Below are 23,761 nucleotides of genomic sequence, written 5' to 3' on the forward strand. Positions count from 1 at the left end.
CTTTCAGAATCGCCCGATCTATCAATAAAAAAAAGCATTAACCTGATCGCTAAACATTGTAGCGAGAAAAAAATTAGAAACGCCAGAATTACGTTTTTTTTTGTCACTGCGACATTGCATTAAAATGCAATAACAGACGATCAAAAGAACGTATCTGCACAAAAGTGGTATCACTAAAAACGCCAGCTCGGCACGCAAAAAATAAGCCCTCACCCGACCCCAGATCACGAAAAACGGAGATGTTACGGGTATCGGAAAATGGCGCAATTTTTTTTTTTTTAGCAAAGCTTTGAATTTTTTTTCACCACGTAGATAAAAAATAACCTAGACATGTTTAGTGTCTATGAACTTGTAATGACGTGGAGAATCATAATATCAGGTCAGTTTTAGCATTTAGTGAAGATAGAAAAAAAGCCAAACAAAAAACAAGTGTGGGATTGCACTTTTTTTGCAATTTCACCACACTTGGAATTTTTTTCCCGTTTTCTAGTACAAGACATGGTAAAACCAATGGTGTCGTTCAAAAGTACAACTCATCCAGCAAAAAATAAGCCCTCACATGACCATATTGACGGAAAAATAAAAATGTTATGGCTCTGGGAAGCAGGGGAGCGAAAAACGAAAACGCAAAAACGAAAAAGGGCCGCGTCCTGAAGGGGTTAAATGAAATGCCAAAGGAAAGATAAAGTTGTTCCTTTGCGCTTGTAGCATAGATACATAGTAACATAGTTATTAAGGTTGATGGAAGACTTTAAGTCCATCTAGTTCAACCCATAGCCTAACCTAACATGCCCTAACATGTTGATCCAGAGGAAGGCAAAAAAAACCCATGTGGCAAAGAGTAAGCTCCACCATGGGGAAAAAAATTATTTCCTGACTCCACATACTGCAATCAGACTAATTCCCTGGATCAACACCCTATCAAGGAATCTAGTGTATATACCCTGTAACATTATACTTTTCAAGAAAGGCATCCAGTCCCCTCTTAAATTTAAGTAATGAATCACTCATTACAACATCATACGGCAGAGAGTTCCATAGTCTCACTGCTCTTACAGTAAAGAATCCGCGTCTGTTATTATGCTTAAACCTTCTTTCCTCCAGACGTAGAGGATGCCCCCTTGTCCCTGTCTCAGGTCTATGATTAAAAAGATCATCAGAAAGGTCTCTGTACTGTCCCCTCATATATTTATACATTAAAGTAAGATCACCCCTTAGCCTTAGTTTTTCCAAACTAAATAGCCCCAAGTGTAATAACCTATCTTGGTATTGCAGACCTCCCAGTCCTCTAATAACCTTGGTCGCTCTTCTCTGCACCCGCTCCAGTTCAGCTATGTCTTTCTTATACACTGGAGACCAGAACTGTACACAGTATTCTAAGTGTGGTCGAACTAGTGACTTGTATAGAGGTAAAAATTATGTTCTCCTCATGAGCTTCTATGCCTCTTTTAATGCATCCCATTATTTTATTTGCCTTTGTAGTAGCTGCCTGACACTGACCACTAAATGTGAGTTTGTCATCCACCCATACTCCCAGGTCGTTTTCAGTGACGGTTTTGCCCAGAGTTTTAGAATTAAGCACATAGTTATACATCTTATTACTATTACCCAAGTGCATGACCTTACATTTATCCCCATTAAAGCTCATTTGCCATTTATCAGCCCAAGCTTCTAGTTTACATAAATCATCCTGTAATATAAAATTGTCCTCCTCTGTACTGATTACCCTGCAGAGTTTAATGCCATCTGCAAATATTGAAATTCTACTCTGAATGCCCCTTACAAGATCATTAATAAATATGTTAAAAATAAGAGGGCCCAATACTGACCCCTGTGGTTCCCCACTGCTAACCGCGACCCAGTCCGAGTGTGCTCCATTAATAACCACCCTTTGTTTCCTATCCCTGAGCCAGCTCTTAACCCACTTACACATATTTTCCCCTATCCCCATTATTCTCATTTTATGTATCAACCTTTTGTGTGGCACCGTATCAAAAACTTTTGAAAAGTCCATATACACTACGTCCACTGAATTCCCTTGGTCCAGTCCGGAACTTACCGCTTCATAGAAATTGATCAGATTAGTCTGACATGAACGGTCCCTAGTAAACCCATGCTGATATTGGATCATGAGGTTATTCCTCTTCAGATACTCCAGCATAGCATCCCTTAGAATGCCCTCCAGGATTTTACCCACAGTAGAGGTTAAGCTTACTGGCCTATAATTACCGAGTTCAGTTTTTGTCCCCTTTTTGAATAATGGCACCAATATTGTGGTGAAAATCCACAGGAATGATCCAGGAGATGCAATAACTGATATGCTTTTTTTATTATTTACTCGTTGCGAAGTCCACCGACTTCTTCATCGGTATAAAACCACAGTGCATGTCAATTATTAAATCTCCTGTGTCATTTCTGTGGATTTTCACCAGCAGTGCAGAGGAACCACTTTCTTTCCCTTGGCATTTCTGGTTTTACCGATGGATCACAGTAGCTGATTACTTCCAAGCTCTAATACTGTTGTGTAATACACAACTGTACCAGGCGAGCAAGTTTTTTATCATTTACCATTGCTCACCACCAGATAAGACCCTATTGCGCTTTCTTTGCTTCCCAGTTTCTTTCCCTTGGCATTTCTGGTTTTATTGGTGGATCTGCAGCAACGGATTACTTCCAAGATCTAATATTGTTGCAAGTTTTTGGTCACACTTACCATTGCTCACCACCAGATAAGACCCTACTGTGTTTTCTTTGCTTCCCAATTTTCTCTCTACTATGTTTTAAATTAAGCTACTTTGTTTTTGATACTTTATGGTATTTGGCTTTAACAAAACTTTATTGTTACAGCGGAAACACGCTAAAAATGCGTATACGTTGCGGATTTTCCATATCTAATACAATTCTGTGGGGAGTATCCGTAGATAAAACTCAGCATGCACATAGGAGAAATATACATGTTGCAGATTTAAAAAACGCAGCACAGATAAGTTTACACTGTATATAAAACGAGATTTCTATAATTCCCATCTACTTTGCTGGATCTTTAAGATGCTGTGAAAATACGCAGTATCAAACACTCTCCATAAACGCGTTGTGGGAACTTATTGTTCCAGAGCTTGTATCTCCTAGGTTTGTTTCACTTAATAAAACCAGAAACTGAAGCATAATATTTTATTTTTTCATCTATATTCTGTGCATGAGTATTGTTGTAGCCAGTTTGCAAAATAAGCACAACAAGCTATGACATTACATGCAAGTGTAAAAGTAAAACCACTTATAATTTTAACTGCTTAAGAAAAAATGAATACAAAACCAAGGAAATGAGCCGGAACACCTGTTGGAATAAGTGCAGTGTGTAGGTGCACATTCACAGACTAAACCTAGGATAAAAACAAAATAAGCAAATACTCTGTAGTAAGTAAATACCAATAGTACGTGTAAATAATATACTGTAGGGTAATTTGGTGAACATTTCACTCTTTTGATTGCCGAGGATGGAATTCACACTGACATTCACGGCATAGATGAACGAGCTACGGATCTGAAATCCACATCTTTTGTCAGTTTATGCTGTGGATAATTTTCACAGTGTGTGCATTAGGTTTCTTAGAATATGCTGCCACTGATAAATGCGGAAGACTTTCCACACGCGGGAACGTACCTGAAAAGTTTCATAATTCTTTGTGATTTTGTGGTTAGTAATGCTGAACCCAAACTATCCAAGTAGCGTTTCTGCTTGGCTGGAAACAAAGGCGAGCTATGGAAATCACACTTCACAGGCGGGAACATTAGGAGGTAGGGAGGATATATTTAGCTGCGTTATGAAATCAGGGCATATGCTCAGCAGTCACTAACAACAACCTAACAATCTGTTCCTTCTCCATAACTACCTTCAATTAGTCATCATCATATAAACTGTAAAACACTTGTAGACCATACATTTATAGTAAAGATCTGACCTAGTCTCTAACTAAAGTGAAGCTTCTTTATAGTTTGAGAAAAAAGTTTTCTGCAACCCTGATTTTTAATAATATTGTATACATTGATTTTATATTAAAGGGAATCAGTCATCAGGTTTTTGCTATATAATCTGAGGACAGCATGAGATTGGGGCTGAGACACAAATTTTAGCGATGCATCACTTATTAGGCCATGTGGTGTTGTTTCAATACAATGAGTGTTTTATCAGCAGGATATTAACACTACAGGACTAGCTGCCCACGTGCCTTCTGGTCCGATCACACCACTGATTAGCTGCTTACTGTCAATAGACAACGTTCACAGGAAGCTATGACGTGGGCGGGGTTAGCTTTATGAGCTCTGCTGCATGCTCATAAACCAGGAGTGGGTGATAAATACAGGAAGTGGTGATGTCTTTTTATTATACTTTTCTTCTGATTGTTCCACTCCTGGTTTTGGCTAACAAATACTGATGTAAGACACTGAACATGTCAACATGTATAATGGAGAAATCTGCTTCTTTCTCCTCTTGGATTGCTCTTTCACTCTCAATTCATGGATAAAACCGGCATTCAGTGAAAACAGACTCTCCAATTACTGAGAAAGGAAATGGCAGTTTGTGCTTTAAATGTTCTATGAAGAGAGAAAAAGGAGGATGAGCTGGAGGCAGATACACATATTCTGCTGCAAGTTCTCCTGAAACTGCAGATATAGTTCTCCATAGATCTTTATGGGCGCCAACTTCCATCAACTATCTCAGTAACAGGAAAATCTATATTAATTAAAAATTGGCGTTACCCATAAATTGAGAAATCTGAGAATGCAAGATCTGTCCAGGAGGAGAAAGAAGCAGATTTCTCTGATAAGAAATATTACATAGTTTCTCATTTTCATTTCTGTTATTGATTTATGAAAAAACAAACTACGGTTACTGTTTAAATCACATGGGAGTCACTGAAGGAGTGGTAAAAAGTGAGAAGAGGAAAATACTGTACATTAAAACGGTTTTTTAACACCATTTAAACCTATATTTCTATGATAAATTATTCATATCATGGGAAACATTGTACATACTATGATTGTGGTACTTACCACTAATACATGAGAAACATTTTGAAGCATAGGCAGCAAATGCTTTGACCAGTGGAGCACTCTCCCATCTTCATGATTTTTCTTAGTACCATAGAGGTAACTATATAGATCATTTATTATAAACTCATTTGATGAATACTGATAATCACTGATCTGGTGTCAATGACATATTGCTCAAAAATTAAACATGTTTTCATTTTTTTAAAATTTCTATTTTATTATATATGATAAATAACAAATCCTGAAACTTTGCAGCTTTCACTCTGACCACTTATTCTCATTCCTGACTGTCCCTGTACTGGAGAGATTAGCTTTAAAGAGAACTTGACATCTGTTGCACATCCCCCTGACTGGCTGGACTCCTGCATGGCTGCTTCTCAGGCGCATTCCTCATCCCCCCTTGCCAGTGACTGACAGTTCTCTTTCCGCATGTAAGAAATAATATGTCACCCCAGGGTAGCAGGCATGGGGAGGCTCCGCCATGGACCCACCTTTCTGACCAATATCCTGTTCGGCTCTGTCCCCCGTGACTTAGCTTTGTTCTTCTCTGATAATCTGCAGTGTTTCAGAGTAAAGGTACCTTCACACGAAACGACATCGCTAGCGATCCGTGACGTTGCAGCGTCCTGGCTAGCGATATCGTTTCGTTTGACACGCAGCAGCGATCAGGATCCTGCTGTGATGTCACTGGTCGCTGAATAAAGTCCAGAACTTTATTTGGTCGTCCGATCGCCGTGTATCGTTGTGTTTGAAAGCAAAAGCAACGATACCAGCGATGTTTTACACTGGTAACCAGGGTAAACATCGGGTTACCAAGCGCAGGGCCGCGCTTAGTAACCCGATGTTTACCCTGGTTACCAGCGTAAAAGTAAAAAAAACAAACAGTACATGCTCACCTCTGCGCGTCCCCCAGCGTCTGCTTCCTGACACTGACTGAGCGCCTGCCCTAAAGTGAAAGTGAAAGCACAGCGGTGACGTCACCGCTGTGCTGTTAGGGCCGGAGCTCAGTCAGTGTCAGGAAGCAGATGCTGGGGGACGCGCAGGTGAGCATGTACTGTTTGTTTTTTTTACTTTTACGCTGGTAACCAGGGTAAACATCGGGTTACTAAGCGCGGCCCTGCGCTTAGCAACCCGATGTTTACCCTGGTTACCCGGGGACCTCGGCATCGTTGGTCGCTGGAGAGCGGTCTGTGTGACAGCTCTCCAGCGATCAAACAGCGACGCTGCAGCGATCGGCATCGTTGTCGCTATCGCTGCAGCGTCGCTTCGTGTGAAGGTACCTTTACTTACGGTAGATATGGCTGTAATCAGACATCCAGTGTCTCATACACACTGCATGTGGATCTGGCAGCATCTATCAGCTGTCAGGTTCCCTTTAAGCAATCATTTAATTATCATCACAGGCAGCACTTCAATTTAGGTGCTTTGGAGTACACCAGGGGATATTAAAGGGAACCTGTCACCCCCAAAATCGAAGATTAGATAAGCCCACTAGCATCAGGGGCTTATTTACAGCATTCTGTAATGCTGAAGATAAGCCCCTGTTGTAACCTGAAAGATGAGAAAAAGAGGTTAGATTGTACTCACCTGGGCGGGCGGTCTCGGTATAATGGGCGTCGCGGTCCGGGGCCTCCCATCTTCTTACAATGACATCCTCTTCTTGTATTCATGCTCCAGCACAGGCGTACTTTGTCTGCCCTTTTGAGGGCAGAGCAAAGTACTGCAGTGCGCAGGCACTGGGCCTCTCTGACCTTTCCCGGCGCCTGCGCACTGCAGTTCTTTGCTCTGCCCTTAACAGGGCAGACAAAGTACGCCTGTGCCGGAGCTGCGGTGTAAATACAAGAAGAGGACGTCATTGTAAGAAGATGGGAGGCTCCGGACCGGACCGCGACACCCATCGGACCGGACCACAGCGGGACTGCCCCTGGGTGAGTATAATCTAACCTCTTTTTCTCATCTTTCAGGATACATCGGAGGCTTATCTACAGCATTACAGAATGCTGTAGATAAGCCCCTGATGCCGGTGGGCTTAGCTCATCTTCGATTTTGGGGGTGACAGGTTCCCTTTAAGATGGTAGAATGGAGCACATAGATTTGTAGGACCCCAGTGGAGTAGCCATAAGATCTCCCCGCGGTCATTCATCCTTATGTTTATAGTCTTTTCACTAGGGACTGCTCCTAATAGCCAGTTTCCTACTCCACACTGATGAGGGGCAAATACCCCGAAACAGCTGTCTGTGGATGGATACCATGTTTTGGCATAGGTGGTTTTCCTTTATTGGATGCTGCCCTTCCCATGGTTGTTCCTTCCCGGTGAAAGACCTGGCTATTCATTGCTTGCATTGAGAAACACGTGATGGTGTCTCCGCGGCTTTTCTACATGCAATTGCATATTTCCCTTTAGGGATGGGGGCAGTGTTCTGGATCACTGCGTTGAGAAACAACACGAGATGGTGTCTACGCGGTGTTGGATGTTTTGATCTCCCCGAGGTCATTCATCCTTATGTTTATAAGTTCTGCAAACTTCCTGCCTGTCATCATCTCAGCACCTCTTCTAATTAGTAGGTCCAACATGATATTGAGTCACACCACTCTGATGATTTCATACTTGGTCTCCTAATCTGAAGAGGCATTGGGGATTCTGATGTGGCCATGATGTCTCTTGCTAACTGCACCAGGGACCAAGCTATGGAAGTGTAGTTCTCAGAGTAGTAGGACGGAGGTGGTAAAATCATTAGTCATTGTCTTAACGTAATTCTATGGCCTATTTCCGCCTCTTGGATACTTATATACAGTTTTATTTCATCCCCACCTTCACTGAGTCATAACTTTAATTTATAAAGTATTGTCATTTGTTTTTGGTGGTATGGAAATATTTGCAAATTTTTACCATTGTTTCTTTTTTTCTTTAAATGGCATTCACTACAGGGTAAATCACATTCTAGTAATTTTTTTTTTTGTGGGGCAAGTTATATTTCTACTAGATGGTGGCCTGATTCTAACGCATCGGGTATTCTAGAATATGTATGTAGTTTATTTATGAAGATTTAAGAATAATGCAATGAATACACAGGATTTTCCGGGTAAAATATGTACATTATCAGTGAAGCGGTGTTTAAATCCCGCACCAATATCACTGATTGGTCGCGGCCGGCAGACTGACCTCCATCTTATTCTCTCCCTCACAGACTGTCCTCCATGTTATTCTCTCCCTCACAGACTGTCCTCCATGTTATTCTCTCCCTCACAGACTGTCCTCCATGTTATTCTCACCTCACACACTGTCCTCCATGTTATTCTCTCTCTCACAGACTGTCCATGTTATTCTCACCCTCACAGACTGACCTCCATGTTATTCTCTCCCTCACAGACTGTCCTTCATGTTATTCTCGCCCTCAGACTGACCTCCATGTTATTCTCTCCCTCACAGACTGTCCTCCATGGTATTCTGCCCTCACAGACTGTCCTCCATGTTATTCTCTCCCTCACAGACTGTCCTCCATGTTATTCTCTCCCTCACACACTGTCCTCCATGTTATTCTCTCCCTCACAGACTGTCCTTCATGTTATTCTCGCCCTCAGACTGACCTCCATGTTATTCTCTCCCTCACAGACTGACCTCCATGTTATTCTCTCCCTCACAGACTGTCCTCCATGTAATTCTCTCCCTCACAGATTGTCCTCCATGTTATTCTCTCCCTCACAGACTGTCCTCCATGTTATTCTCTCCCTCACAGACTGTCCTCCATGTTATTCTCTCCCTCACAGACTGTTCTCCATGTTATTCTCTCCCTCAGACTGTGCTCCATGTTATTCTCTCCCTCACAGACTGTCCTCCATGTTATTCTCTCCCTCACAGACTGTTCTCCATGTTATTCTCTCCTTCAGACTGTGCTCCATGTTATTCTCTCCCTCTCAGACTGTCCTTCATGTTATTCTTGTTCTAGTATATGTATGTAGTTTATTGATGAATGCTGATTGGTTGAGGCCGGCCGGGCGCAACCAATCAGCGACGCAGGATTTTGGTTACAGACAAACAGACCCTTAGACAATTATATATATAGATTGGTACCATTTTGCACTTTTTTTATCACATTTTATTTTATTTTTTGAAGGGACATGGGGGCATGCTTATCTTTTTATTTATTCTACATGTGCATTTGATGATTTTATAGTTTGGGTCTTTACGGGATGATCGTCTTGGCCAAACTATAGAAAGTCAATGATGAAAACATAAAACCCATGAAATCAATGGCCACTTGAATAAGTAAACCTATATATTTTTTTGATTATGCTGAATGTTAAAATAATGTCAGCAGAAGACAACATTGGATTCTATTCCTTCCAGCTAAAAAAACGGAAAACTGAGTGGACTTGGATTCTCTGTCATCTAGACTGTTGAAGACTGGAAAGTGTTTGTCTTGTAAAATTTGCTCACTCTGCCGTGTTCCTCTGCTGCCTCCTTCTTTCATCAGGCGCTGCTCTGACCCAGCCAGTGGCAGTGACTGCAGAGGTGGTGTCACCAACGGTCACTAGTATGTATCTTTTATTAGGCAGCACACTCGCTTTCCAGCCAAGGCTACATTTTCTCCTGTTGCTGGGCAGCTTGATCACTATATATGAAACTATTTGCTGTTTATTTGAACATGTGAATGGAGGCTTGCTGTCCATATAATGTAAGAAGCCAGTCAGCAAGCCAATAGCAAGATAGGTCTGGGAACCAATCAGGGCACACTATGTCCGTCCTATTTAAATCTCATGTGAACATCCTGTCCCTTGTCAGTTATAAACATTATTATAGCTCCTGGTGCTATATACTCTTAATTATTATTCTGATATCATCCTTTGTTATTATTAACTTTATTATTAACTGATATTCCACTGCCAACCTTGCTCCACTGGACAGCAGTTCTTCGGATGCATCCCATGGACCTTCATGGTGAGAGCCAGTAATGAAAAAGTGTAAACTGAAGCATTCCCTAGGACTTCACAAGCAATAAAGCGATCCGCACCGCTAATACACCTTAGGCATAATATTCCATTGGTATGCCAAAATGCTGTCGGCATAAAACCTGAACCTTCTGGTGCCTGCCCAGAAATAACAATACTAATAGTCCGTGTGAAAAGAAAGATGGATGGCATTCACCGGTCTGTAAAATCCAGTATTTATTTCAATAGCGCAAAACGGCCGTCGTCGCTCTCGCACTCCTTCTCCCATTCTCCTGTTGAAGATGTTTTAGTCTTTGAAATAAATGCTGGATTTTACAGACCGGTGAGTGCCATCCATCTTTCTTTTCACATGTTGCCTAGGACTTGTTAAGTGGAATGCCTAGCACAAACACTTTCTGGAGATTCCCTCCTAAGCGTTGCCAGATCTCCAAGAACATTCCTAGTAACAGTTGCCTTGTTGAGAATAACTACGGTATTTTTGAAAAATATCTGCAACCTTAGTTCCTTTGGACTTTCAATAATAAAGCATAGCAAAGAATTAAGAGCACCATTTGTTTGTTTTTTAAGTGAAGAGACTCCATGTAATGCCATCTCTATATACCAGTACACCCATCGTGCATATAAAGGAAACCAGCGTGTAGAGATGTAGCTACAGAAAATACTCCTAATCTCAGCAACACAGCCAGTGCTTCACAACTAAGGCTGCCGCTTACCATGCTAGAGGGTGTGAGTGTGAATACTGGAGAGGATCAGACTGTCCAAGAGAAATACTGTACGTATATACTATGTTTATTATACATAGTGCTCAGCATAAATGAATACACCCCCACTGAAAAGTAAGATTTTAATCAATATCTTACTAAACATAATAACAATTTCCGAAATTTAAAAAAGACTGAGTTTTCATAGAACTTTTTTTATCCATAACTTGAAAGTAAGATTAATAATATAGCTTTATTTACAAAATCTCCAGTTTTGTCCAAATTAGTTGATACAAAAAAGGAATACACCCCACATCAAAAACCACTACATCTATTATTTTGTATGGCCTCCATTATTTGTAAGGGCAGCACCAAGGCTTCTTGGCATCAAATTAAGAAATTGGTGACATATTGCAACATCTTGTACCATTTTTCAAGAACAACCTCTTTTATAGCCTTGATGCTGGATAGAGAGTGATGCTCAACTTGTCTCTTCAGAATTTCCCTTAAGTGTTTTGGTTGGGTTCAAATCCAGAGATGTACTTGGCCTCTGAATCACTTTCGCCCCGTTCTTCAGAAGTGCAACAGATGTGTGTTTTGGACAAATAGTGAATGAAAAAGAAATGTTAGGTAGTGTACACACAACACCCAGAAATACTAATGCCACAGCCCATCTATAGTATTGATGTGGCATGTACGGTTTTCAAATATGCTTGCCTAAATAAGGATGCTAAAATAGACCTCTACAGTTAAATATGTAGAATTAGTTTAATGTTTTTGTTTTTTTTTCTTTTTTACAAAATGTAATCCCCCATCCCCAAAACGGACATAACAAAAAGTTTTAGGTAGATATACTTCCAGAAAGCAAAATGGAACAGCAACCCTTGTGAAAAAAAGCCATAACAAAAAATGATCTGTTACTAAGAAAATGCCCCAATAGCAAAATGTATCCACAGCCTGCACTAGTGTCGGTGGCATGTAGAGTTGTGAAATCGGACTAGTAAAACATGAGTGTAAAAATGAAAATGTGTAGATTTTTTTCTTTCTTTTCTATTTTTTTTTTTTATCACTATTAACTTTTCGTGACAATAAGGCCAAAAATGCAGCAATAGACTTCAGTAATATGGCATGTATGGTTGTCAAGCTGGACTAGTAAAGCTGGTATGGTTTGTCACGGTGATATGCCCAGTGGTGGACCTGTTGTTCCCTGCCAGACATTGCCAACCCCAAGGGTGGCAACATTTTCGTTTTCAATTTTGTATATTCTTTGGCTTCCTGTAAGGCTAAATCATAGTAGGCCTTTTGTGGCTGCCCCGTTAAGTCTGGTCCCAGGACTTCCGCCCACTGCTCTGGCAGGATTTTCTATCGGCGACCCTTTCAAAAATGGTTATATCATCACCCTGGATCATTTTCTGCAAAGCTCTCCTCACCACTTTCTCGATAGAAAAAACATCATCTGACCTTGGAGTTGTAGCAGCCACTGAGCCACGAACTGCCTCTGTGAGTAAATCAATCTGCTGCTGTTGTCAGTGCTGCTGGACCTGTATCTGGTGCTGCTGCTGGAGCTGTTGCATATGCAGCTTACTTTTCTCCTTTTTTGCCAGCTGATGCTGATGTAAGTTTTGCTGCTGTAGCTATTGGACTTGAAGCAGGTGTTTAATCAGGCTGTCCATGCTGTCTGAAGCTGGCCTATAGCTGCTTGTACCAACAATATGTAAAATGTTTGTGTCAGTCATTCCCTGGGAATGCTGCACGCATTCTCCACCAAATGTAACAACGCTACTCACTTAGAAGCGATATGAGGTATTACAGGAACTGTTTCTATTTAAAAGTCCAGCTGGTTTATTTCACTCATCATAAACCACATCACAGGAAAACTCAAGTACAGCCCTTGTCTGGCTCAAAGTATAACATAAAGCAAAAAGTCCATACAATGGTGCTGGTTAGCCTACCTGGCGTAAGGTACCTTCACACTAAACGATATCGCTAGCGATCCGTGACGTTGCAGCATCCTGGCTAGTGATATCGTTGTGTTTGACACGCAGCAGCGATCTGGATCCTGCTGTGATATCGCTGGTCATTGCTGAAAGTTCAGAACTTTATTTGGTCGTCAGATCGGCGTGTATTGTCGTGTTTGACAGCAAAAGCAACGACACCAGCAATGTTTTACAATGGTAACCAGGGTAAATATCGGGTTACTAAGTGCAGGGCAGCGCTTAGTAACCCAATATTTACCCTGGTTACCAGTGTAAAATGTAAAAAAAACAAACAGTACATACTCACCTTCACGTCCCCTGCCGTCCGCTTCCCACACTGACTGAGCGCCGGCCGTAAAGTGAAAGCACAGCACAGCGGTGACGTCACCGCTCTGCTGTTAGGGCCAGCACTCAGTCACATTTTACACTGGTAACCAGGGTAAACATCGGGTTACTAAGCGCGGCCCTGTGCTTAGCAACCCGATGTTTACCCTGGTTACCTGGGGACCTCGGCATCATTGGTCGCTGGAGAGCGGTCTGTGTGACAGCTCTCCAGCGACCAAACAGCGACACTGCAGCGATCGGCATCGTTGTCGCTATCGCTGCAGCGTCGCTGAAGGTACCTTTAGAGTTCAGCTCCTTTGTCCTTTAGAAAAGGCACTCAATCCAGGAGATCTGCACACTTCCATACACACAGGCATGTGTAAGACAAACAGCTCTCAATTTACAACAGGGGTGGAGATAGGGTGAGCAGCCATCTCTCCTAACTCATCAGCTCCTCACAATCAATCTGGCATGACCAATGAGCATGACCTTTGAGTCCTATACCTTCTAAAGCATTACTTCAAGTTTATCTCCCAACCACTATGAGTACGACAGCCACCTTACACTATTAGTAACCTCACAGATAGCATGCAAAGGCATATATGTGTGTGTATTTCTTTGTGTGGCGCTCATGTGATGCTAAATAAATCAAGATGTATACATTTTGTCTCCTTTTTTTATTATTTGCATACCATTAACATGTCTATTGATTCATGTGATTTCAATATGTGTATTTTCCTTATTGGTGTTGCAATATCAGTGTTCATGAGCTTATTTTAATAGGAAAACGTAACTAAGACAAATTGTGCTTTTTTCTCATGAGGGAAAAAATGCAACATGTCATTTCTTAAAGGGAACCTGTCACCCCCAAAATCGAAGATGAACTAAGCCCACCAGCATCAGGGGCTTATCTACAGCATTCTGTAATGCTGTAGATAAGCCCCCAATGTATCCTGAAAGATGAGAAAAAGAGGTTAGATTATACTCACCTGTGGGGGCGGTCCAGTCCGATGGGCGTCGCGGTCCGGCGCCTCCCATCTTCATCAGATGACGTCCTCTTCTTGTATTCCCGCTGCGACTCCGGCGCAGGCGTACTTTGTCTGCCCTGTTGAGGGCAGAGCAAAGTACTGCAATGCGCAGGCACCGGGCCTCTCTGACCTTTCCCAGCGCCTGCGCACTGCAGTACTTTGCTCTGCCCTCAACAATTCCCTTTAAGGAATCATAAACAGGCAGCAACATGCTAGAGATACAAAGCTGACCTGCATAATTAGACAGTACTGCTCCCGTGAGTTTACTGTTTCTTTTTTTGATTTGCCATATGGTTTCGTAGATATGGATGGGCCTTTTTATTTAGTGCACCCAATATGCTAATTTCTATAGTCTTTACAAAGGAGTGATACTCAGAGGATTCTTTGGGGGCAAGTCTTTAAACTGCTTTGCATTATTACACTCTAAGCAATACCCCATGGGTGGTTTTCCAGGAGCTTTGGGACGGGGCAACCAGCAATCACTAGCATAGGATTGTCTGTCTACATAGTTTCTAGAGAATGTGTTTGGAGCCGTAACTTATATTCTTGTCCACAATAACATACAAACTCTCTTCATCAAGATTGCGTGTTGTGAGAGACAGGTTGCCAGAATCTTGGGGATCCCAAAAGCTGGAATCCTAGTAATCGTTTGTATCAGTTAATCCAAATATTGGCATAGCAAAAAAAAAGAGAAAAGAAAAAAATTAATAACATACTAGAAGCTGCGCCAAAATTTAACGACTTATCAAAGCTTTTACAACCCTTTTTTGGTGGGGAATTCAATTACGACCTTTTTATTGCAAACTTTTCAGCTGCTGACTTGTTTTTTTTCATTGTGCTTGCAGAAATCTTAGGTACTTGCTCACAGACATTACCATTGTAATGTATGGAACTTATTTCAGTTAATTAAAAAAGAAGAAAATTTGCCACTTTAGAAAATGGCTTCATAGCTGACTTCTATTAATTTCATTTTCTGTTTACATTTTTTTCTACTAAATCTACAATCCATAATTAATTATTTCCTTTTTGTATGTTAGTGAATTTAAATATACATTGTTGTTTGCCAAGCGAAAATAGAAAACCTATTACTACCCATTTTTATTTTTCTTCTAGGTAAGGGAACGGTTAAGAGTTTCTTTAGAGAGAGTGTCTGCACTGGAAGAAGAACTAGTCGTTGCCAACCAGGAGGTAAATATCAAATACTTTCTCCTATTTAAGTTTGCCATATTTAACTTTTGAGGCATTAGGTTATGGACAGATTTTTGGGAAACTGTCAACAAATAGATGAATTGCATTCTGTATAGACCACTGAGCTCAGTCCACTGGAACTTCATGTCAGAATTGTCAGTTTCCTGAGTTTCATCCTCATTTAGATCATACCATGTGGAAGCAAACTGTGAAGCCGTGTGACAGTTCACAAAGCATCAATCACCACCTTTATTGAGGGAAGTAATACCTACTTGTCTAACTGCGTGGGTTGCCAACAGCCTGCTTTGTTTAAATACTCTTGTACTCTTGACCTGTTAAAAAACAGTTTTCAAATAGACACCAATGAATAATGAATACTATTCCATTCATAACATAAAAGGACAAGATTAACAGATATGTGTTATCACACCTGTAAAGTGCTTTTCTCCCTTAACATAGCTTTTTGAAGTCTCTGTTACTTTGACACGACAGATAAGGTTACAATCAAAATTGCTTACCCCTCATTGTAAATTAGATTTATTTGCAAAATGTAAAAACTTTTTTTTTGCCAAAAAAACCCTTGGTTTCTCCAAATTCATCACAAAATGCCACTTATAAATGATTACTGCAGTGTCAGAATTATTGAACCCCCTTCATGACAAAGCGTCTTTAACCCCTTCCCGAGCTGTGACGCCACGTAGGCGTCATGAAAGTCGGTGCCAATCCGACCTGTGGCGTCATGGCAGGATCGCGTCCCTGCAGATCGGGTGAAAGGGTTAACTCCAATTTCACCCGATCTGCAGGGACAGGGGGAGTGGTACTTCAGCCCACGGGGGGGTGGCTTTGCCCCCATGTGACTATGATCGCTCTGATTGGCTGTTGAAAATGAAACAGCCAATCAGAGCAATTTGTAATATTTCACCTATGAAAAGTGGTGAAATATTACAATCCAGCCATGGCCGATGCTGCAATATCATCGACCATGGCTGGAAACCTTGATCTGCCCCCGCCACCGATCTCCCCACACCTCCGTCCTGTCCTGTATACTGCTCCGCTCCGCTCCATCCTCCTGTCTGCTCCCACTTCCTCCTGTCCGCTCCCCTCGTTCTCCGATCCACCCCCATGCTCCAATCCCACCCCCTCATACTTACTGAGCCTCCTGGGTGTCCGTCCGTCTTGTCCATGGGCACCGTCATCTTCCAAAATGGCATGCGCAGTGCGCCAGCCGAATCTGCCGGCTGGCAGATTCTTTCCAGGTACATTTTGAACACTGTGATAGGTTTTATCACAGTGATCAAAATAAAAAAAATAGTAAATGAACCCCCCCCCCTTTTGTCACCCCCATAGGTAGGGACAATAATAAAATAAAGAAAATATATTTACTTTTATTTTTCCACTAGAGTTAGGGTTAGGGCTAGGATTAGGGCTAGGGTTAGGGCTAGAGTTAAGGCTAGGGCTAGGGTTAGGGCTAAGGTTAGGGCTAGGGTTAGGCTTAGGGCTAGGGTTAGGGTTAGAATTAAGGTTAGAACTAGGGTTAGGGCTAGAATTAGGCTATGTGCACACGGTGCAGTTTTGGCTGCGGATCCGCAGCGGATTCGTAGCAGTTTTCCATCAGGTTTACAGTACCATGTAAACCTATGGAAAACCAAATCCGCTGTGCCCATGGTGTGGAAAACACCGCGCGGAAACACTGTGTTGTATTTTCCGCAGCATGTGAATTCTTTGTGCGGATTCCGCAGCGTTTTACACCTGTTCCTCAATAGGAATCCGCAGGTGAAATCCGCACAAAAAACACTGGAAATCCGCGGTAAATCCGCAGGTAAAACGCAGTGCCTTTTACCTGCAGATTTTTCAAAAATGGTGAGGAAAAATCTCGCTCGAATCTGCAACGTGGGCACATAGCCTTAGGGTTGGAATTTGAGTTAGGGTTGGAATTAGGGCTAGTGTTGGAAATAGGGTTAAGATTAGGCTTGTGATTAGGGTTATGGTTAGGGTTAGGGGTGTGTTGGGGTTAGGGTTGTGGTTAGGGTTGGGATTAGGGTTAGGGTTGGGATTAGGATTAGGGTTAGGGGTGTGTTGGGGTTAGGGTTGTGGTTAGGGGTGTGTTGGGGTTAGGGTTGTGATTAGGGTTATGGCTAGAGTTGGGATTAGGGTTAGGGTTGTGTTGGGGTTAGAATTGAGGGGTTTCCACTGTTTTGGCACATCAGGGGTTTCCAAACGCAACATGCCGCCACCATTGATTCCAGCCAATCTTGCGTTCAAAAAGCCAAATGGTGCTCCCTCCCTTCCAAGCCCCGACGTGCGCCCAAACAATGGTTTACCCTCACATGTGGGGTACCAGCATACTCAGGACAAACTGGGCAACAACTATTGGGGTCCAATTTCTCCTGTTACCCTTGCAAAAATAGAAAATTACCTGCTAAAACATAATTTTTGAGGAAAGAAAATGATTTTTTATTTTCACGGCTCTGCATTATAAACTTCTGTGAAGCACTTGGGGGTTCAAAGTGCTCACCACACATCTAGATAAGTTCCTTGGGGGGTCTAGTTTCCAAAATGGGGTCACTTGTGGGAGGTTTCTACTGTTTAGGCAAATCTGGGGCTCTGCAAACGCAACGTGATGCCCGCAGACCATTCCATCAAAGTCTGCATTTCAAAACGTCACTACTTCCCTTCCGAGCCCCGACGTGTGCCCAAAAAGTGGTTTACCCCCACATATGGGGTATCGGCGTACTCAGGACAAACTGGGCAACAACTATTGGGGTCCAATTTCTCCTGTTACCCTTGTGAAAATAAAAAATTGCTTGCTAAAACATTATTTTTGAGGAAAGAAAAATGATTTTTTATTTTCATGGCTCTGCATTGTAAACTTCTGTGAAGCACTTGGGGGTTCAAAGTGCTCACCACATATCTAGATAAGTTCCAAGGGGGGTCTAGTTTCCAAAATGGGGTCACTTGTGGGGGGTTTCTACTGTTTAGGCACATCAGGGGCTCTGCAAACGTAACATGATGCCCGCAGACCATTTCATCAAAGTCTGCATTCCAAAACGTCACTACTTCCCTTCCGAGCCCCGACATGTGCCCAAACAGTGGTTCCTCCCCACATATGGGGTATAAGCGTACTCAGGACAAACTGGACAATAACATTTGGGGTCCAATTTATCCTGTTACTCTTGTGAAAATAAAATATTGCTTGCTAAAAAATAATTTTTGAGGAAAGAAAAATTATTTTTTATTTTCACGGCTTTGCGTTATAAACTTCTGTAAAGCACTTGGGGGTTTAAAGTGGTCACCGCACATCTAAATTAGTTCCATGGGAGGTCTAGTTTCAAAAATGGGGTCACTTGTGGGGGAGTTTCAATGTTTAGGCACACATGGGCTCTCCAAACGCGACATGGTGTCCGCTAACAATTGGAGCTAATTTTTCATTCAAAAAGTCAAATGGCGCTCCTTCCCTTCCGAGCCCTGCCGTGTGCCCAAACAGTGGTTTACCCCCACATGTGAGATATCAGTGTTCTCAGGAGAAATTGCCCAATAAATTTTAGGATCCATTTTATCCTGTTGCCCATGTGGAAATGAACAAATTGAGGCTAAATGAAATTTTTTGTAAAAAAAAAAGTACTTTTTCATTTTTACGGATCAATTTGTGAAGCACCTGGGGGTTCAAAGTGCTCACTATGCATCTAGATAAGTTCCTTGGGGGGTCTAGTTTCTAAAATGGGGTCACTTGTGGGGGATCTCCATTGTTTAGACACACAGGGGCTCTCCAAACGTGACATGGTGTCCGCTAACAATTGGAGCTAATTTTTCATTCAAAAGTCAAATGGCGCGCCTTCCCTTCCGAGCCTTGAAGTGTGCACAAACAGTGGTTTGTGACCACATATGAGGTATCGGTGCACTAAGGAGAAATTGCCCAACACATTTTAGGATCCATTTTATCCTGTTGCCCATGTGAAAATGAAAAAATTGAGGCTAAAAGAATTTTTTTGTGAAAAAAAGTACTTTTTCATTTTTACAGATCAATTTGTGAAGCACCTGGGGGTTCAAATTGCTCACTATGCATCTAGATAAGCTCCTTGGGGGGTCTAGTTTCCAAAATGGTGTCACTTGTGGGGGAGCTCCAATGTTTAGGCACACAGGGGCTATCCAAACGCGACATGGTGTCCGCTAAAGATTGGAGTCAATTTTTCATTGATAAAGTCAAATGACGCTCCTTCCCTTCCGAGCCCTGTCCTGAGCCTAAACAGTGGTTCCCCCCCATATATGGGGTATCAACGTACTCATGACAAATTGTACAATGACTTTTGGGGTCCAATTTCTCCTTTTACCCTTGGGAAAATAAAAAAAATTGTTGCTAAAAGATCATTTTTGTGACTAAAAAGTTAATGTTCATTTTTTCCTGCCATGGTGCTTCTGCTGCTGTGAAGCACCCGAAGGGTTAATAAACTTCTTGAATGTGGTTTGAGCACCTTGAGGGGTGCAGTTTTTAGAATGGTGTCAGTTTTGGGTATTTTTAGCCTATATCCCTCAAACTGACTTCAAATGTGAGGTGGTCCCTAAAAAAAATGGTGTTGTAAAAATGAGAAATTGCTGGTCAAATTTTAACCCTTATAACTTCCTAGCAAAAAAAAATTTTTTTTTCCAAAATTGTGCTGATGTAAAGTAGACATGTGAGTAATGTTATTTATTAGCTATTTTGTGTCACATATCTCTCTTTTAACAGAATACAAATTCAAAATTTGAAAATTGCGACATTTTCAAAATTTTTGTCAAATTTACATTTTTTTCACAAATAAATGCAAAAATTATCGACCTAAATTTACCACTAACATGAAGCCCAATGTGTCACGAAAAAACAATCTCAGAACCGCTAGGATCCGTTGAAGCGTTCCTGAGTTATTACCTCATATAGGGACACTGGTCAGAATTGCAAAAAACGGACAGGTCATTAAGGTCAAAATAGGCTGGGTCATGAAGGGGTTAAGTGCCTGTCACCTGAAAAAAAATGCTGTTAACCTCCCGCTATAGAGTTAATCTGCAGGTTAATAGCATTGTGAGCCTGCCCGGCACGACACATAGACCCATGGTGCCGGGAGGAAATTAATTTTATTCCCCCTGCAGCGTTCCGATTTCAGTCACGGGGTGGCAGCGCGGGTCCTTTCACTGCTCTGTGTGTAACCACACCCTCAGCACTGGCTGACAGGGACCCTAATGCTGAGCTGCTGTCAGTCAGTGCCGGGGGTGTGGTTACAAGCGCTGCTCTCTTTACACAGAGCAGCGACTGAAGCCACGCTGGTGCCGCCCCTTTGACTGAAATCTGATCACTGCCATTATGAATAAAGTTAATATCCTCTCAACAGTGTGGGTCTAAGTGCCGGTGCTGGGCAGGTTCATAACACTATTAACCTGCAGAATAACCCCATATCTGTAGGTTAATGCATTTTTTTCAGGTGACCGGTTCCTTTTAATTCTTAGAAGAACACTCTCTGGCTCTTATTATTACCTGTTACAAACATGATGCATAGCCAGAAATCAGCTTCCGTCGGTGTTCCTGAGGAAGCTTAGAACGGTTCACTAATATTCTTGGGTTGGCATGTCACAACTACCTTTTTTAAATCCATTCTTTGGAGCATAAATCAGGTTACTGTGACAGCCGCCCCCTTATGAGATCAAGCATTGGTGGACTGTGAGGTATGTTTCGGATCATTGCCCCATTGGGTTTTTTTTCTCTGAAACACTGCAGAGCAGGCTCGGACTGGCCCACAGGGTAACAGGGGAATTCCGCTGTGGGACCCTGTGTAGATCTGGGCCCCCAGCCTCACTATATGGGCAGTACTTGGCATCATTCACTTGACTCACTCTGTACAGAAAAAAGCAGCATCTCATCATTCATTAACCGCGCTACCCAGTTTATTATTATATAGAGATATAGGTAAATTTGGGAACAAAGGTAGTATAATATTTGCATGCATATGAAAAATTAACCCCCCAAAGTAAGTGTTACTGGTGGGCCCTTGTCACCCCAGTCCGACACTGCTGCAGAGTCAAACATAGCTGCGTTCTTAGCCAGTGTCTGACACATGGTGCTCTTAGTTTGGGAAGCATATATCAGATATCAGGTTTCCATTAATAAAATAAAAATGCAATGTATTAAAAACGTATTCATACCCTGTGAACTTTTCCACATTTTTTCACGTCACACCCACAGTCTTAATTGTATTATTTTCGGATTTTATGTAATATACCAACACAAAAGTTCAAGTATTTGTAAAGTGTAAAGGAAATGATACAATGGTTTTTAAATAAAAAAAATATAAATCTGAAAATTGTGACATGCATTTGTATTCAGCTCTCTGTAGTCTGATACCCCTAAATAAAATCTTGAGTAACCAATTGCTTCCTGAAGTCACATATTTAGTAAGTTGAGTTCTCCGGTGTATAATTTATTTTACAGTGGTTCTGTGAAGGCTTCAGAGGATTGTTTAACAACATTAGGGGTCAAACAGCATTATGAAAACCAAGGAACACACCAGATAGGTTAGGGATTAAGTTTTGGAGAATAGTAAAGCAGGGTTAGGTTATAAAAAAAATGAGGTCAAGCTCTGAACATCTCATGGAGCACTGTTCAATCCATCATTAAAAATGGAAGTTCTATGGCACGACTGCAAACCTACTATGACATGTCTGTCCACCTAAACTGACATCCCAAACAAGGACAGCACTAATTAGAGAAGCAGCCAAGAGGCCCATGGTCACTCTAGAGGAGCTGCAGAGATCCACAGCTCAGGTGGGAGAATCTGTTTAACTACTAGTCTCATACTCCAGAAATCTGGCCTTTATGCAAAAGTGGCAAGAAAGCCAGTTTAGAATGCATGCCATAAGAAGTCTCTTTTGTAGTTCTCCAAAGCCATGTACTAGTATCGGCTAGCATGTGGAAGAAGGTGCTCTGGTCAGATGATACCAAAGTAGAACTTTTTGGGCTAAATGTAAAATGTTATATGTGGCTGCAAAGTGATGATCCACATCACCCAGAAAACTCCATCTCCACCATCAAACATGGTGATAGCAGCATCAGGCTGCGGAGATGCTTTTCTTCAGCAGAGACAGGGAAGCTGGTCAGAGTTGATGGGAAGATATATGGAGCTAAATACAGGGCAATCATGGAGGAAAACCTGTTAGGGACTGCAAAAGACAGAAGACTTGGGCGTAGATAAATCTTCCAGCAGGACAGCAAACGGAAACACACTGCCAGAGCTACAATGGAATGGTTGAGATCGAAGCATATTAATGTGTTTTAATGGCCCAGTCAAAGTCCAGGCCTAAATCCCATTGATAATCTGTGGCAAGACTTGAAAATTGATGTTCACAGATACTCTCTATCTAATGTCACTCAGCTTGTTTGCAAAGAACAATGAGAAAAAGTTTGAGCCTCTAGATCTGCAAAGCTGGTAGAGATATACCTCAAAAGATTTGTAGCAGTAATTGCTGTGAAAGGTGATCATCCTTCAAAGTATTGACTCAGGGAGGCTGAATTCAAATGCTTGTCACAACTTTCAGGTTTATGTTTTTTAAATATCTAGAAAACTGTGTATCATTTCCTTTACACTTCACAAATACTTGCTACTTTATATTGGTATATCACATAAAATAAAAAACAAAAACATTTAAGTTTGTGGGTGTAATGTAAAAACATGTGGAAAAGTTCATGGGGTGTAAATGAAAGGGCATTTTGAGTTCATAGACAGGAGTAGAAGAAAACATTTCTCTCTTGAAGATAAATTTGTACACTTTTTGCAAAGCCCCTTAATTTAAATGGTCTTTTGCAAAGCTTCATTTTTTTAGACATGGATTCTAACGGCAATTGAGCTCTTGCTTTCAAGTTCCACTTCAGAATACCAGTGATCACTGTGAGTCTCAGCAGGACACCCTGTTACCAGCTTCTGAACTAGTATTGCATGAGTACATTATTCACGCAAAGAACATTTAAAATAGTGATTTTTTAAAAAAAAAATCTTTTTATGGTATAGTATACCTGGAGTGGCATAACAACTGCGGTCGCCGCTGTAACCGAACGGGTCGGGGTCCGCCGACACTAACAGGAACTGCAACTTGATGTGTGTCCTTGGACACACATCCAGTTGATGTGTATTGCAGCGCACAGACACATCAGGTCCGCGTGCCACATTACGCCCTTCCAGCCAATCAGGGGACAGCATCTGATGTCGACATGCACGTGATGGGGCGCATGACAGTGAAGTCACATATTCCCGTTGCACGCTGAAGTCAGCTGCCGGCTTCACAAGAGGACTCACAAGCAACTTTTTATTATTAGAAATATGAAAACCTAGAGAGACAAAAAGTGGGGTAATGATTTCTTTTAAAAACACTTACTCCTAATAATAAGTTGAACAATATGTATTTCCGTCCACCTACAGTACATACTACAATATGAGACGTAAATGGAGCTAATAAGCTTCTATTAAACACCTCCCTATTAGATTATGTAACAAAAACAGAGGTGTGGCAGAGGTAAATAGACGAA

At 41.7% G+C, this 23,761-nt stretch overlaps 1 protein-coding gene across 11 annotated transcripts in view; it reads left to right on the forward strand.

The window, feature by feature from the left end:
* Positions 1–23,761, forward strand: part of PPFIA2 (PPFI scaffold protein A2) — a 580,573-nt gene that overhangs the window by 314,694 nt on the left and 242,118 nt on the right. For all 11 annotated transcript variants that reach the window (XM_077265481.1, XM_077265479.1, XM_077265480.1 and 8 more), the window contains one exon: positions 15,145–15,219. In XM_077265481.1, coding sequence (XP_077121596.1) covers positions 15,145–15,219 — 75 coding nt within the window. The remainder of the gene's footprint in view (positions 1–15,144; positions 15,220–23,761) is intronic.

This window comes from Ranitomeya variabilis, chromosome 5, assembly GCF_051348905.1.
Source record: "Ranitomeya variabilis isolate aRanVar5 chromosome 5, aRanVar5.hap1, whole genome shotgun sequence".
NCBI lineage: Eukaryota > Metazoa > Chordata > Amphibia > Anura > Dendrobatidae > Ranitomeya > Ranitomeya variabilis.